Source organism: Nannobrachium achirus, assembly GCF_963921795.1.
Source record: "Nannobrachium achirus genome assembly, chromosome: 1".
In the NCBI taxonomy this organism is placed as follows: domain Eukaryota; kingdom Metazoa; phylum Chordata; class Actinopteri; order Myctophiformes; family Myctophidae; genus Nannobrachium; species Nannobrachium achirus.
In genome coordinates, this window is record NC_137810.1 from 57,001,324 (window position 1) to 57,019,598 (window position 18,275).

The window sequence follows — 18,275 nt, forward strand, 5'->3', positions numbered from 1 at the left end:
AAATATTTTCGTTACAGCAGGAAAAAACGTACTGTAAAAAAAAAAGAAGAAAAAAAAAAGGATGAAGGAGAATTATTATCCTGTGAATATTCGGCCTCCTCTGCTGTGCTGCTGCTGTGTTGGTCAACGTGTCCTGGCCGGGCTGTCAGTGTGACAGACAGAGAGAGGGGAAAATGCGCGCTACTTCAATGGGAGTCTATTGTAGAACGTGACACCATACGGCACAGTCCGAATAAATTCTATTGCCTAAAACACAAAAGTCAAAATAGCGTTGGTCTCCGTCTCGTGGTGGTGTTGGGGGGACCGCTTCCATCGGCCGTCCACTGAGCCATTTGATTTAGAAGTTTATGGGAAACCAAAGAAAAAGCCCGGAGACGCGTGACGTAATTATGCTTGGCCCGCTATCTTCTTCTTGAACCGCTGCGTAAAAGGATGGTTTTTAAAGAGACAGTACACACTGCACAGTAGGCTGGCTGACCAGACTATGGACTACACAGACAAAATAGAAGGGGTGGGCATTGGGCAACTTTGATGATGGGAAGAGGGCCACTATATTTCCACACTCACCCAGTAGTTAGTCCAGGGGGCCACAGGGGGCAGACCTCCATTCAGAAACACCCCCACTTAGAAACATCTCCATTCAGAAATAACCCCACTGAGGTTAGGGTTAAGGTTAGGTTTAGGTGACACCTTCATTTAGAATAATGGAAGTCAATCTTCTGAATGGCAGGCCACATTGCATATTGTTGCTGTTGACAGAAACCCCTTATCTCCATATTTTAACATAACGCATGTCCCTGACGTAATAACTGAAAAGTAAATTTGATTGCAAATGCATTTAGTTATACAGACTTACAGTATGTTAAACTTTGGTAAAAATACATTGGATGTAAAATATTTACTACAATTACCTAAGTAGCCTACTAGGCACTAGGCATTAAGCTACTAATATTGACCCAAGTAATTAAAGCGGGTCATGTTTGCATGTTTGGAATTGTAACAGCTGGAATCAATAACATCAATCAATAACCTGCAGCCTGCATTATGTGAAGGTGGGGGCCCTTGGCCGCAAGTTGCCCATGTATGCATTATAGCCTACAGCCTACTAGGTACACACACACACACACACACACACACACACACACACACACACACACACACACACACACACACACACACACACACACACACACACACACACACACACACACACACACACACACACACACACACACACACACACACACAGAATCATGACATTTAGTACATAGAATTGTTATTCAGAATTCTTCTTCAGTTAGGCTCGATTTCGCTGTCTAAAACTTAGGGCAAACAGTATTCTGTAGTAATTGAGATTTCACTCGCAAGCAAAGACACAGAGGACTTCCACATGGTAATCAAGCATTTATTACCAAATCATAGGAATGCTTAAAGGAAACAGAAGGATAAATGCAAATACAAAAGACCAATGAAGTTGACCATTATGAGGCTAAATACAGTGTAAGTTGTTTAAATAACCCAAGTTTCAAATTGAGATTGAATTAGTTTAACAGTGATCCAGAGTGACAGAACAGAAAACATATACAATGTGTATGTGTGTATGGCCTTCGAGGTGTAAAACTGAGGCCCATTGTTTGGGTATCCAAGCAAAAAACAGTTGGCCCTGTTATGCCATGGTAGTGGGAGCATACTGCATCGTTAGTCTGTCGAACTCATTCTCCTGCAGAATATGAAAACAGAGAGAAAAGAGGAAATGGTTCAAATAATCAGAAGGAAAATATTTGACTAGTGGAGCAGCTGTGCACGGCATGGTTTGACTCAATATAACCTAGCTTTTCAATGTTTATTTACATATACTGTCTTGTGTAATTACTATGCTCTGTGTGTGACTGTGTGTGTGTGTGTGTGTGTGTGTGTGTGTGTGTGTGTGTGTGTGTGTGTGTACACACAATAGGGTTATAAGAGTCAAAGTTTAATGGCTCCATTCCAAGGACAGCTGCTTTCCAGCCATAAAGAGAACCAAGCTGGTTTATTAACTTATAAGAAAACAAAGGTTGCAAGAACTTGTCCACCAGCATTGAATGCATCTGGTGAGTGGTGACCCCAACTAACATGGCCCATGTTTGTCACGTTCTCTCTCCCCCCTCATCTCCTCCCAAGTACATGTTATAGAAGTTCAAATGAGAGCAACTGTTTGTTAGGGTGGTTGCGTCGGTTTTTTTAAAACATTGAAACTGTAACCTCTAATCTTTACAATTAACAATAGTGTTTACTACTTTTTTATGATTCGTTTTAAAATATTTGTAGTAATAAAATACAGCAAGTACAATATAGATAAGATAATAGTAATAGTAGTTACAGCAGGTACATTGCATTATGTAATAATAAATCACATCATTTAATCAAGTATATTTAATTAGTACTGTTCACTGATGATACTAAGATATGAATTGGAATGGTATTTCAAATCCGTTACCCGTTTTTATGTGGAAACATAAAACAATAATTTTACCAGAGAGAATATGAATAACTGAAATGCCACGTGATGCGATTCCACTTTGCATGACCAGATCCAATCAACAGCACATTACCTTGGCTAAATAGTCTTTGAGAAATGGGTGGGCTCTGTGGGCATCTTTCAACTGCGAGAGGTACCGATTGGTTACCTGAGAACAGACGTACATAGAGCAGAGAGGACCAGACAAGAAAAGGTTAAATAGTATGTTAACATAAAGAGCAACAGTTTCAACCTAGTTGAAGGACAACCAATAGACCAATCTGTGCTTATCTTAAATGACCGAGTCAAGGGATAAGATTACCGTGTATCAGATATATGTAATACAAGTAAAACAGATAGTTGGGCCTTTATCTTATGACCTATGTGCTTCCAAGTTTATTATTCTCTTGGAGCATGGCTTGGATAACTACACCTAATTCACACCACTATGGCATTTATCTACTGTAAGTTGCTCTCGATACCAGCAACAGCTAATCTCCTAAATTGCAAATTACACATCAAATGATTATTATTTGCCCTCAAGGATGACAATATTTTCCACAGTAGGCGCATACATACATTAACAGGAGCAACATTACAGAACTGTAGATAATTATAAAGATGTAGGACACTTAAAACACTTAAAGCTGCAATGCATAACTTTCCTGTTGTACTCCGGATTTGAACACAAGTCTTCTAAGTGCTGAATTTGTACTCTTTACAACTGAGCTAATAGAGCAAGCCTGCCTGCTTGCTCTGGGGAGAAATAGAATGTTGACCTTCACGTAAAAATATATGTCAAACCAGAAACAGGATTGTGTCAAACCTAGACACGGGATCTAAATGTCTCAATGGGGAGTCCAAATACAACCACCTCAATTTGTATACGTTATATTATATTAATACTCTAACATACAGAGTGGACAAAATATAAATGTATTCTCCAACAAATCGGCATTAATTAAAGGGGTCACACAACAGGATTGATACTCTACGCAGTACGCACCACAGGCTGGATTTCATGTAACTTAAGAGGAGGTTATTTATTTAAAGCTTGTATGTCTGTGGGAACAAAGCTCTTGCGAAAATATAACAAGCAACTACACCCCTTCATATTTCTGTTCTCCCCCACAAGAGGACCTGTGGAAACTAGACTGCTCCTGACCACATTCCCCTGGTTTCATCCCACCGACAGAAGCAAATTAAACTGACAATGGGTTTCACCTATGCTGTGAAAGTATGGATTTGTATGGATGAAGTTTAAAATCTTTAGTTCGACTAAAGGCTGGGTTTGTCTGGTAGAAACGCTCACGGCTGTCTCATGAGTCTCCTGGTAACAGCTTTTAGGTGCAAAGTCTCACCTCGGGAGCTTTGGCCAGGTGCTGGGTCAGCACTATGAGGTTGATCAGCGTCTCAGGGTGGCTGCTATCCTAAATAGCAGAGGGATAGATATAGAAGGATGGGAGCGAGAGGAGGAGATTTAACCACACACATACCACTGGAAAACATAGAAAAAAACGGATAAATAAAAGTGGATACGTTGTACAAGAAAAGAAAAAAAGTTACTAGCTCCTAACACTTAAAATGCAGACATCTCAAACATTTATTGTGGCACATGACTAGTACATCATTTTATGTAGCATGTAACTGTAATACAGTGTGTAACTGCATGTAAACTATGTGACTGTGTGTAGCACATGACCTGTATGCGCATGTCCTAAGGGACTGCATCAATTATGTGACTAAATATAGTATGAGACTATGTAGTGTAGTATTTGACTGTATATACTGTAGTATGTGACTGAACATACAGTAGTACGCATGACTGTATGTAGTATGGGACCACATGCATTATATGACCGCAAGTAGTATGTGAGTGCAGCCTAATCTGTGCCATTGGCTGACTATATCTCATCTTTGATAAAGTTCCATGGACAATAACAGTGAGATCTCTCTGGTCATGGCGACTTCCAAGTTAATATTCCACTAGGTTATCACACTGAAATGATAGTAATGTGTGTTACAATGTGCTTTACAACCAATAAATAATATCAAGGAGCTCTTCAATAAAAATTGTAAGGCTGAATTATAAACAAACGTTTTGTTACCACCGCCTCCTCTAGTGCGATATCCTCTTAGATCAACATTTATAGTTTATACAAGCAATGGGTTGCACTCAAGAGTGGCAAGAGTGAGTTCACTTTTATTATTTCTTACATGTCTCTAAAATGAACAAATGTCTCGGCTATCCAGTCTTTGTCAGCCGAAGGCTGGATAGCCTAAACGTTTGTTCAGATATAAGAAATGATACAAGTAAAATCACTCTTGCCACTCTGTTACAAATTTACAATTACTTGTATAAAGGCTTAATTATAACAATGTTACATTTAAACTACAGACTAAAACCCGTTGTAACCAAGGAGGATATGAGGTATGACGCAATCACTATATTAACACTTTTACATTACACTTCTCTCCACTCTGAACAGAAGCGTGAAAACACAGACACAGAATCCTGTTAGAATTTAACCAGTGATCAGTGTTCTGTGACATCCAACACACCACTAGTTTCCTGCCTGTCTGGACAGAGACCAACTTTGCCCCTACATGGATCAACTGCATTGTATTGTCAGAAACTAATCCTGTGGCGACATCTACTGTTCAAATGTAGGAAGTGCACGTTACAAATTAGCAGTCTAACCTTGTCCAATGCCTCCTGCAGCACTCCCTCAGCCTCCTCCCACTTGTTCTGAGCCATGTAACAGGCTGCCTGCCCATTGAGAAGCAACAGAGTTGCAGAGTACTTGTCTGACATCTCCTGGAAGATGTAGTAGGCATCCTGCAACTTCTCCCCACCCTGGAACAACAAATGGCAAATGTCAAGGACTTGGCGAGGACTGCTGTAATCTAAACCTTATCCATTGCCACTCCTCTATCTATAATGTGAGAAAAGGTTGACTGCAGAATATGAATAGAATTACATTTCAATAGTTTAGTGACCCATATAAGGGATAATGCACAGTGAGGCGGTCATTGATGGAACATAAACCCAGGAAATCTGTACCGTTCTGACATGGAAGTTCTGCTTTGCCCTGAAGGGGTTTAATCTTCCGATAACGACCGCATCACTTTAAATAATCCAGCACGTTAGAAAGGTACTTAAAGGGATATTCCACTTTAAATCATCTTTTATCATCTAATCAGGCTTTTATGAACACCCTGAACAGTTTTTAATTTGCTTGATTCAATATTTAGATATTTGATGTAAATGTTATCAGGCCCTCCAGGCCCAAGGCCTCTCCCCATACACCAACATTGTAACTTTAAACTCCATTTTAACCACGATAGATTCATTTAAAAAACACTCATTATTGTTTCTGGTGACTCATACTACCCTCCTAATATGTGAGCAGGCCGTGTTTTTTCAATAACTTTATTCATTTATTTTTAATAATTCTTTGGGAAAATGGAAAAAAAAATGTAATAAAATAAAATATTATTAAAAATAAAATGAAAAAACATGGCCTGCTCATGTATTAGAAGGGTAGTACGAGTCACCAGAAATAATAATGGGTGTTTTTAATGAATCTATCATGGTTACAATGGTGTGTATGGGGAGAAGCTCTGGAGAAGGTGGACCGATGGCATTTACATCAAATATCTAAATATTGAATCAAGCAAATTAAAAACTGTCCAGAGTGTTCATAAAAGCCTGATTAGACGATAAAATGAACAAATTTTTTTTTTTAAAGTGAAATATCCCTTTAAATCAATAAGCTTCCATAGCAACGTAAACAGAGGCAGAACACCAGTCTGTTATTCAGCAGCCTACTTTCAAGAAATAGCAGACAGCAGAATTACTTGTTTGACCCATCAGAACGGAGTATTCAACAAAGCCATATAATAAGCCAAATTAATTAAGCAATTAGCCAAATTAAAACATTATAGTAGAAACATTGTATTCGATCATTGTTCATCAAATTACACACACTATAGCGTATTGCACTTAGGTGATTCATTTGATGCCACTCACCACAGCGATATTGACCCAGGCCGTGGCTAGCTGGGTTAGAGTAGCATCTTCATCCTGCTCCTGCATCTTCTTCAGCTCCTTCCTGTCAACAGGATAACCACATCATGATAAATGGACAACATGTTTAACTCAGGGAGTGTTGGCTCTCAGCACACAGAAATTCATGCAGGTGAAGCATATTTGTTAAGCAAGTGCAGACTCTGCAATATTGGGCTACAGAAAGATAAGAGTGACGATTGGGTAGGCAAAGTGGCAGCTTGCGATGAAGAGTAACACCACTGGTCCTGTGATATTACTCAATGAATTAATATGCCAAAAGAGGAGAAATCCAAGCACTCAAAAAAGTTAAAAGAGGACGGGCGTAAAATCACGGTACTTTATTGCAGTGGTTCTCAACCTTTTCAGGCCACGAACCCCAAAATAATCATATTTTAACTGGGAAACCCCCACCCTGACGAGCACTAAGAGTTGAGGCATTTAATTTTGTATACCACGGTTCTATTGTGAAAATAGCAGACAAAGCCTCGCGTTGAGAGGCGTTGTGAGCATGTCGATTGGCTATTTTCACAATTTCTGACACTAATATTTGACAATTTGGCCAATGTTTAATTTGTCATTTTAGAGGTATTAAAAAGTCCTTAAATTGCCACTTTAGAAATGTGCATAAACCCTCTATACACTTAAACCATATGTTGGTTTGTTTACTGTTGTGTGAGAAAACAATGTTGCACACTAAGCTAATCATCTGGGGACCCCACAAAATAGTTGTGGTCCCACAGGTTGAGAACCACTGATTTATTGCATGGCAAAAGAGTTAAAAGCCAACATGTTTTGACCACAAGGTCTCCATCAGGGCATATATTATGAATTAATATGCCACTTGGAAACTTCACATAAGGTTTCACTGAAGAAAAAAATATATCACAATGATAGAATGCCATCTACTGTTAAACCTATTTTGGAATGAATCCATACCTTGCCAGGTCAACACGATCCAGACTCAGCAACACCTGAATGGTCATCGCCATGCTGAAAAATATGGACAAGGGATCAGGGATTATTCCTTGATTATTAATATTTTCTAGAGAATTAGGCATACTTCTTCACACAAGTAATTTCCAAAACATTGTTAAATGCACATCTCAATGTTATTGTACTACAGTCTAGTTAATGAAAGCAAGATGTCAAAACTGTTCAAATGATCAAGTCCACAGTAACTACTGTGATTCACAGTACAGGTCCTGGGTCAGTATGGTCCTTAAACGATCTATTAGTAATACATTTATTTATATATAAGCACTGTCCTTAAAGGACCAGGTCACCTCTGGGACAACCAGATCTTATTTTATTGTTGTGTGGGACACGATCAACACAATCCTCCTCCATACCTCCAAAAGCTGATCAACCCCTACACCCCCACTCGTTCACTTAGATCAGCCAACACAGGGATGCTGACCGAACCCTCGCTAAAAACTCCAGGGCAAAAATCCACTCGTCCGAGACAGTTTGCCCTCTTGGCTCCCAAGTTGTGGAATAAACTCCCTGTCGCACTTAGAACAACGGACTCACTCGCTACCTTTCGCCGTGGACTGAAGACTCACCTTTTCAGACTCCACCTAAACCCTTAGCACTACAGTAAAATCAATGACCATACATGAAGCTAGTTAACATTTGTTTGTTAGGTTTCTTTAGAACTTGATTATATTGTGTTTTTCTCTAGATAGATATCCATTTACATTGTTATATTGCTGTTAATGTACTGACCTATTATCTTGTTTATTATTGCGATGTTGTATCTGCTTATTGTAAGTCGCCTTGGATTAAAAGCGTCTGCTAAATGCCTAAACTGTAAACTGTAAACTGTAATCCTGATTTTTTTTTGTGTTCAATCTGTGTTTTTAGATATGTTAGTATTTCAGCATGCTACAACTGGTCATTTGATGCATTTTGCATCAAATGACCAGTTGTATCATGCTGAAATCGGCTGAAATACTAAAATATCTAAAAACACAGATTGAAAACAAAAATAACTCAGGATTGTGTTGATCGTGTCCCACACAACAATAAAATAAGATCTGGTTGTCCCAGAGGTGACCTGGTCCTTTAATGTTAGAAAGTGCTTAGACAAACCCTAGCAGACAATGACAGTGTAAGAAAACAGGTGATGAGAAGTTAGGTCATTCCACAACTTTGGTGGCCTACTGGCAGTTACAAAATATATTATTTCATTAATGTACTTCAATTAAAATTAAAGTATCTGTACTTGAGTTATTTCTTTCACCTTAGACTTTTAAGCTTTTACTCACTACATTTCAAAGCAAAAATAAATACACACAGAAATACAACAGTTAATCCTGGATAAATTATCTGCTCTGATTTCCCACATCAATCGTCTTACATCGAGGCGGGTAATCAATGCCAAACGTATAACAAGAACCCTCACGGATCTGACAACAAAATGGAAGGGTGGATGTTCCCTTCGTATATTTATTTGCCTTGCAAAAAATACAATGGAAAGGGACCAAGACAGAAGCAACACAGTAGAGAAGTGATTAGTAAAACCAGCTGTGTGGTGATTATCAAACACTCTGTGAAATTGTTGCTCTCAGTCTCATGTCAAATTAAATCTTATTGTTATATTTGATCTACATAACTTGAATTCTCAATGTTGAATAGTCTACTACTACATGAACAGTGAACACTGTGATTTAAAATAGCAGATTCCTTTATCGTTTGATTCCAATAAAATTAACGCTTCACATATACAACAACCCTTGAAATTCCATTAGAAAAGGCATTTTCTTACTTACTTTTATACATGAGTACTTGAGTAAAGACTTTGAAATTGCCTTTCACTTCATGTCATTTCTTTTCAAAAGCATGTTTTACATGAGTATTTTCACTTTTACTTGAGTAAAGAATTGGTGTACTCTGCCTACTGGCAAAACAACCCAATCCCCTGTAGTTGTTATGTTAATCTATCTACTCCATATATTGGGAAACTGGTGGCCCGGGAGCCACATGCGGCTCCCAATTCAAAAGTTGTAAAAATAGCAGATCTGCAAGCTCAAAAGGTGTCGCAGTGCAACGCCTTTTGAGCTTGTAGATCGGCTATTTTTGCAACTCTTACTAGAGATGAGGTTTTTGCCTGACTAACAATATGCAATGTGGCCCACTGGACTGAGTGTGGAGATATAAGCTCTCTCCATCATCAAAGTTGCCCAACCCTGATCTATTCTATGGAACAGAGAACAGCAGAGCTTTTTCTGATGACCTGACACTATTCCCCAGGCAGTACATACCTTTATAGGTTTAAAAGTTAGGTTGAGGCCATTCGATGTAATGCCAAGTTGTACTCTAAGAGATCAATAAAATTGTGAAATGTATTCTAAAAGCCAAAGGAGGGATGCTAAGAGTAATATGGTCTCTTCTCTTTATTTATTGACTGTGCTGTCAGACAAATGCCAGATTCTTTGAATCTGAACATCAGTAAGTAAGCAGAACTGTAAATATGTATTTTTAATCACATTGATCTGGTTGAATAAATATTTAATGGGCTCCAATTAAATTTAAAGCTTTTTAACTGTAGGTATTTCAGTTTTGGTTAAATTTAAGCATTGAAAATATGCCTCTGGTTTACATGACTTCATTCCTAACTGATTTACATTGTTGTGTGATGTTGTTGCATGGCAGAATAGTACTACAAGTTGTAGTACTTGTGTTGCATTAGTACTTGTGTTGCATTGTGTTGCAACAACAGATCGTGAGCTTGTAGAGCTGCCATTTTCCAAAACATCCTAACCAACAAAGACAAGCCGAGAATAGAAACGCCAGTTTCAAAGTGGCGAAGAGTTGTAATGCAATCTGACTTTTAAAATTGTAAACATTGATCGATTCTTACCACTCCAGACTCTCTCCCTGGTGCAGTGTCCTGAGAGCAGCATCTGTGTTCATTTCATGGTAATAAATGGAGGCAGCCATGAGCAGAAAGGCTGTGTTGGCTGCATCCACACTCTTTGCCATCATTTTGTCGAGATCAGCAACAATAGCATCCCTGGACACAGCAGAACAGAAGGGAAGAGAGTAAATCAAGTCAAGATGTTGACTGACGTGGCTGGTGATTTTGAAGCACAATGACAGTTGAAACACTTGAACACAAGTTGAATGAAATATGTGTTTATAAAAAAATAAAACAAAAATAAAACAAAATAAATATATAGATTATACATCTCTGCTGTCGGGCAGAAACCAGCTAACTCCAAAATGTTCATTTTTCAGGAAATGAAAAAACTTCCAGCTTAAGTTGAGTTTGCTCAAAGAAATGAAGGGAACAAAATGTTCCCTTAATTCTTTGAGCTTTCTTTGAGCAGTACTACAGTATATTATACTCAAATAAATTCAAATAAATTAAGGGAACATTTTGTTTCCTTCATTTCTTTGAGCAGTATACTTTTCATGGGTTCAATATTCTTTGCTCAATAGCACGGATTTAAAAAAAAAAGTGTTAGCTCCTTTCGGAATCCTGTATACCCCTGTATACCTTTTTTGTATTTGGGATGACGATATCCAGGGGTCCTTGAAAAGTCAATGCTTTCTTTATCACCCACTGGTACCACTCTCTGGTCTCTCTGACAAATATAACGTCTCTAAATTGTTGCAGAGAAATAAAGATGCATCAGGGTCCCGTGGAAACGTGTGTTGATCGGGGGCTGCCATCATGTTTAATCCATATTTTAAAATGTTGTTTCTCACGCTCTATGCTTCACCTTGTGATTGGTTTGGCCAAATTGCAGCTAGCCAATCACAAGATGGGGGAGGCAAGGCATGAAGCACGAAGAGAAGACATTTTACATTTTGGATATGGATTTAACATGTTTAATGGCGAAGTCCAAATGCAGTTCAGAGTATCTTGATATCTCTCTGCAACACTTTAGAGCAGTGGTTCTCAACCTTTTTGCACCAAGTTAAATATGGGTCTCTCAAAGTACCACCATTATGACTGATGTTAAAATACAGCGATGGGATGGTGTACATCTACAGCATATATGGCAAGCTCAAGCCCGTGAATGAATTACCTTTGGCCCGCGGGATGATAAGTAATTACTATTAGAACTGGCCCGCTGGTATATTGCACGCACCAACATAGTACTACAAGTCCCACAATGTATCGAGGGCCTGCAAGCACAAGCCTGCATCTTCATCTTCACTATTGATCAGCAGCGGAAGTGTATCACCTGTGGTCAACATTCAGCTACCCCTCTCCCTAAAAATGTCTAAACAAAAGGTGGACTCTGAAAACAGGGGTTTTCAAGCCCGGTGGGAGTAAGAGTACATGTTCCCGGATTTGTCTTATGTGTGGATTTGATTTACTTTCTCATTTTACTATATGAAAGCAGTGATTGGTGAGGATCGTAGAGTAGCAAATTGAGCTTTAATAATACATTTTCAGTTTTTAATGCATGCAGTTTCATTTTTGCATTTATCTTACCATTAATGACATGACAAGGGAAGGGATATATTAGATTTTTGAAGGAACATTTGTTTTTTGCTGTTTGCCTGTTGAAAAAACATTTTCACTTGAAATTACTGACAGAGCCATTAGAAAATTCCAACTGATTGAACCAGTCCAGCCCTCAACTTGTAAAATGTTTTAGTTTTTTTGTCAGTCAAAATGGTAAAAATAAAACTGTCACTTTAACCCTCAGTTCTCACACGACAGACAGACAGAGACACAAGCCATGTTTCCATAAACTTATTCGAATTAGGGAAGCGAATTATCAGAAATACGCATTAAGACAAAGCGAATTTAGCATGTTTCCATTTGCGGGTGTCATTCGAATTAGCGACGGTCGCAAGAGTTGATCGGGCTGATTTCTTTCAGACCGAACCTGAGCACTGCACCGTCTGCACGTCTGACTGCTGTGACTCGGTCGCTGTCTAGTAGTGGGAAGAAGGGGTTATCAGTCATCATCATCATGGCCCCAAATAACTTTTAAATATATTACAATTGGCGACGAGTCTCTTACGAAATTGGCAAGAGTTCCTCTCTATACATAAAGCTACCGGTTCACTGGGAAAACCGCGGTCGCGTCGCTGCACAGTGCTCATCCTGCAAGTTTCAGCGTCCTCTGGAAGGTCAGGTGGCCGATCTGCAAGCTCACAACGCAGCGCAGAGACGTGGATGCGAGCTGCTGTGAGCTTGTAGATTGGGCACTTCAGGCACGCAACACTGTGGAATGAGGAAGGGTTCGCCACCGATGGCTTGAGGTGAAAACGGGAGGAATTTAAACACAGTCCGTGTCACTCCGTGTGTAGCAAACAACCGGTTTGTTTAACGCTATACCATGGACGTAAAGCGGCAGGGGAAATGGACCTAGAACGTCATAATCTATTCTCATTTATTGTCTGCCCCGTTTCCATTCACTTATGCGCATTTAGTTTATTCGATAAAGGCTCAAAATCCTCCTCCTCTAAGCAGATAACTTTTTTTGCGGATAATGAAAGTTTATTCGCATTTTGAAGTGTTTCCATAAAAACATTTTGCGAATAAGCCGTTAATGCGCAAATAGTGGCTTTATGGAAACGCCACTAAAGACAGGAATACAGACTGTCTGTCTGCGTCTGTCTGACAGAGAGAAAGAGACAGACAGACGGACACACACACACACACACACAGCTTGCTATTGAGAAGTTTAACTCTTACCGACTTTGCAATATGTGCGTGATACAACGCAATGTCAATGGCTTTAAAAGGATCCCTGTCTAACAAGCCAAATACGCGTTAATACACTATAATTGTCCTCTATAACTACAATGTAAAATAAAAAACACCTTACCTTAACTATTTTATTTATTCTTGAAATAGCTAATCTTTCACTCAATAGGGGCAATGCCTGCCGCAAGTTGATGATATCCATCTGTGGTCTATCCCTATGGATTTTATGCAATGCATGTGAAAATAAAAACCATCCCGTTAATGTGAGCATCAAATCAATATGATTTATTAAAATATGCATTCCATAAATTCCATAGGATTAAACAGGGGCTGACAATAAGGTCTCAGAGGCACTTGCCCAAAAACTATTGTAAAATTTGAATTACCGTTCATTTTAACTTATTTGTTACCTTCTACTTACAAGTACATTAAGTACTACTACTACTTCTCTCAAATCCCAAGTTAAAATAGTGTCATTTTGTTTGTAGAAACTGGTCAAAATAACAAGAAAGTTCAGACCTTGATTAATGCAACACAAATAAAATATTCTTCTTCATTCTGTAACAACAACACTATTGTTAGAATATGACAAATCTACATTTGGTGAAATAACCTTATTTAACTGATGTATACCGTTTTTACCATCAAGCTGGTCTTAAATAGTAATAGCCGCAGTGTGTGTGTGTGTGTGTGTGTGTGTGTGTGTGTGTGTGTGTGTGTGTGTGTGTGTGTGTGTGTGAGTATAAACAGACATTCCATCATTTTCCACCTATTTTGGAGACAAGCAACAGTGGCTCAGGTGTCAGTGGCTCAGGGGTAGAGAAACCGTCATCAGAACACAGAGGGTTCCCCGAAAGGTTCCCAGTTCAATCCCGAGCTCCCTAGGGTTAGTGACTCTGAACCCCACTAGATGCTCCCGTGAGCAGGTTGGTGCCTTGCATGGTTTCCTCTTGCTTCGGTGTATGAATGTGTGTGTGAATGTAAATGGGTGGATCTAATGCACAATCTCTGTAAAGCGCCTTGGATAATTTAACACGGGCTCTGACCTTTTGCTTTCGTTAGAGCGATATTCAGCAAACATCCGGACGGCCTGCAGTTCAGGTGCAGAGCTGGGCTTGATGTCATCCAGGACTACAGCATACTTTCTCTGCAATAAATAACACCATCAGGTCACAATTAGTCCACAATTTTGGACTGGGTTCAGTTTATACAAATTCATATAATAAGACATATAGCCCTAAAGCCATTGATCTCCGAATTTGAAATAATTACTTCCAAGTGCTTACCTGGGCAATGTATGCTCTGTACAAGAACATATCCCTCTCAATCTCCTTCTCTGGTGCTGAAGGCTATAAAGACAAATATTGGTAAGGAACTCAATTCAATTCAATTCAAAGGATCTTTATTTGGCATGAGAAAACATACGTTTACATTGCCAAACAAGTGTCAAAATATAATAAAAACAGTTGAAAATGAGGAACATAATATACAATTGTGTAAACAGAGCTATGTCACATTTTGTCGTAATGTACAGTATATAAAGGGTATCTATGAACTCATTCAGCAGACTCCAGTCAGTGACAAGATGCTAAAAATGTTAGCTGACGTGAGCACGAACTAGAGAATAATAAGACAATTTGCAAGTCAGCCTAACAACCTTTGACAATCTTTGCAGTCCAACACTTGCCTTAACCTTCTGAGCCTCGTTGATACACTGCTGATAACTGCCAATGTAATAAGCATTTTTCACATCGAAGAGCTCGTCAACATCACCCTGCTGGGCCGCCATCTTGACTGTACTTTCTACAGCTGACACGTCAACAACGTCGTCGTCGTCGGTCGCACGCCTCCTCATCATCCTGCTGCTAAGGCTTGTGGGATGTGGAGTTTGTTTACACCGTGGTTTACCCTAGAGATGGGAATGGGGATAGATGGGGACCATATTATCTGGGCCCATGGACAAAAAGAAAAAGGTAACGCAATTGAGAGCCCGTTTTAGATTTTTAAGAACTTGTCCTCCTGGGTTTTGGGGGAGAAGTTGGAGAACCATATGTCAATTGGGCACTATTTTAATTTCTGTGGAGAATTGAGCTCTATTTTAATTTCTGGGGAGAATTGGGCACTATTTTGGGGAGAACTTAAAGGAGTAGTTCACCCCCAAAATATTTTTTTATTACTCAAGCCATGGACACTTGAGTTCAATGCATTTGGGTCCCCATCCGGAATCAAAGGGGGTGAATTTATTGTAATCAAATTATTGTCTTAGGAATGCGACAAAAAACAAAAAATCAAACCTCGGTTCGAAGTGATTGATTGATTGATTGAAGACTTTATTAGAAGTTTGCATAGGAAAAGGTACAGTTTCATGACGGTACAGTTCACTGGTACAAGGTCTACTAAAAGGAGATCCATGAAAAGACTAAGCTTATTTCCACTGGAAACCATTGAAGTATCTCATATAACATTGAATGACAGACAAATAGAACACAGTACTATGCAGTAGATATGTAAAGAAAAACAAAAAAAAACAGTAAGTCTGTAGCCTATTAGTGAAGCGGTGAACTTTTATTCTATGTGTTCTAGAGTTATGAACTCTGTGATCTATACATTCTTTATATTCTGAATGAATTAATGATTTTATCTGGAGGGCCGAATTGTCATGTGAAGCTTGACCAATCCTCAAAGTATCCAATCATCAGACCGGGACGGACACTACACACATACGGATGGACGGACGGACGGACGGACGGACGGACGGACGGGACAGGACAGATAAAACCTGTTCATTCTGAACTGAAATGGCCATATATGGACATCGGACACACATTTTGCTTTTTGAAAAAGCCTATTCATTCTGGACTGATATTCTGGACGTACGGGACAGAAAAAACCTGTTCATTCTGGACTGGAGTGACCATATATGGACATGAGGTGACATACATTTTGTTTTTGAAAAAGCCTGTTCATTCTGGACTGAGATGACCATATATGGACATTAAACACACATTTAGTTTTTGAAAAAACCTGTTCATTCTGGACTGAAATGACCATATATGGGCGTAGGACACACAAAGCCACTCATTGGAAGCGGCTTTCACCGCTTCAAAAATGTTATTGAAATCAAGTCTCCATGGCGTGAGTAATCAATAGAAAATAAGTCATTTTGGGGGTGAACTCCTTTAACGCCCACTGTGTACTGTGGTTGTGTACTGTTTTACATTTTAGAACACATTTATATTCATCATTCATTCACTCCCTCATCATTCATTTCCGGGTTTACATTATAAAATCTCATGATGAAGAATGTTGTGCAATGTTTCAGTGTAGCCTATTAACATTTACAGCTGACTCATAATGGTTCCTGTTCCCACAAGATCACAGACAGACAGACAGACAGACAGACAGACAGACAGACAGACAGACAGGTCCTCCCATATTAGTAGACCTTGAATCTGAACTGTAGGCTACTCCAACTGTCGATGTGCTTTTTCTATGCAAACTTCTAATAAAGTAAAACATATTCAATCAATCAGACAGACAGACAGACAGACAGACAGACAGACAGACAGACAGACAGACAGACAGACAGACAGAGAGAGAGACAGACAGAATTCTGTCAATTAAGACACACAGGATTGTCACTATTTCTCAACTCAAAATACATATTTGGACAAATAATGTAGCCATCATGCAAGCTATTATGCTTTACTAAACAAACTTAACAGCTAACACAAAATATTAGGTTGTTAGCCTTGTAGTAGTAGTAGGCCTATACTGTCGTCATGTGTTCTTCTTTGTAATTGTAACTAGTCTACTGCATTGCCATGACAACTGCATTTCCCCAATGAGACCAATCTGTCCAAAAAGTGTCCAGTTCTCCTAATCTGAGTTCCCAGAAGTTACTCTGTCAGCAATCTGGCTAGCCATCGTCAAAGAAAAGGTCCTTTGCATAGAAGTCTGTTCTTGAGAGATTACTCTTTCTGAGGCTGAGCCATATAGGTCTGAGCCCACTTCACAGCAGTGCCCAGTTGACCTGTATTCCAGCCATCTGCATTATGCCATTAACCTGGTGTGACCACTAGATGGTGTACCAGTACTCAATGGAGAAGTTATATGACGATGAGATAGTCATAGAATAAATATAGCCCATTCTACCTGCCCTAAGCATATTATGCCCTAACAATATTATGATAATATATTATTTACACTACTGTGTATTAATCGGTTATTACAGATTACAGCCCTGCAGTGCAATACAAACTGCCATTGTCCAGACTCCAGACCCAGATGTGTTGATGACGCATCCTTCGGTGTACATAAAAAAAACAGGTTGATTGTTGACAGCCACGGAGCATAAATAACACATGTCGAATCACAATGGGCAAATTCTGACTTCAGGAATTCCTGCCTGGAAGTGTTCATTAGACTGAAGGGAAACTACCCTGTCTTGAAAACATCCGCAGCCAAGCATTTGATACAGACGTGTCTGGTAAAGCTACGTGTGTGTGTGTGTGTGTGTGTGTGTGTGTGTGTGGGTGTGTGTGTGCGCGCGCGCGCGTGACTTGTGCGTAGCGTGCTTGTGGTTGCTGTGTGTGTGTGTGTGTGTGTGTGTGTGTGTGTGTGTCTCTCAGTGTGCGTGTGTGCGTGTGCGTGTGCGTGTGTGTGTGTGTGTGTGTGTGTGTGTGTGTGTGTAAAGAAGGCTACCATTCAGGCCAGCTGTAAAAATACATTAATTTCAATACATCTAGAAAGATTAGAATGAGCCAAATTGATAGATAAAAAAATGATAAAGAAAAAGTTATTAGCCTATATTGTGATCCATGATTTAACGAGGCTGTCATTGTGCTTGGTGACAACACTGCTCCAGTCCAGTCCCCACACAGTTCCTGCTCATTGTTCCCCAAACACCATTTCCTCTGGGAAATTCTCAACCTTGGGATCACTGTGCGGCTGGATGAGGATAATTACTGGAAGCCGTTTTGGGGGCAGGGACCGTCAGAGCACTAAATGGGCCTTTCTACTGGGCTAAA

At 39.4% G+C, this 18,275-nt stretch overlaps 1 protein-coding gene across 1 annotated transcript; it reads right to left on the reverse strand.

Annotated features, from left to right (window-relative positions):
• Nucleotides 1–1,389: 1,389 nt before the first annotated feature.
• On the reverse strand, nt 1,390–15,053 carry cope (COPI coat complex subunit epsilon). The gene is made up of 10 exons (XM_080725424.1): nt 14,933–15,053; nt 14,532–14,594; nt 14,292–14,392; nt 10,432–10,584; nt 7,506–7,559; nt 6,531–6,612; nt 5,199–5,354; nt 3,859–3,927; nt 2,592–2,666; nt 1,390–1,720 (listed from the first exon to the last, which is right to left on the reverse strand). The coding sequence occupies exons 1-10, from the start codon at nt 15,032–15,034 to the stop codon at nt 1,667–1,669; spliced, it is 909 nt and encodes a 302-aa protein (XP_080581550.1). The 5' UTR covers nt 15,035–15,053; the 3' UTR covers nt 1,390–1,666.
• Between the last annotated feature and the right edge of the window lie 3,222 nt (nt 15,054–18,275).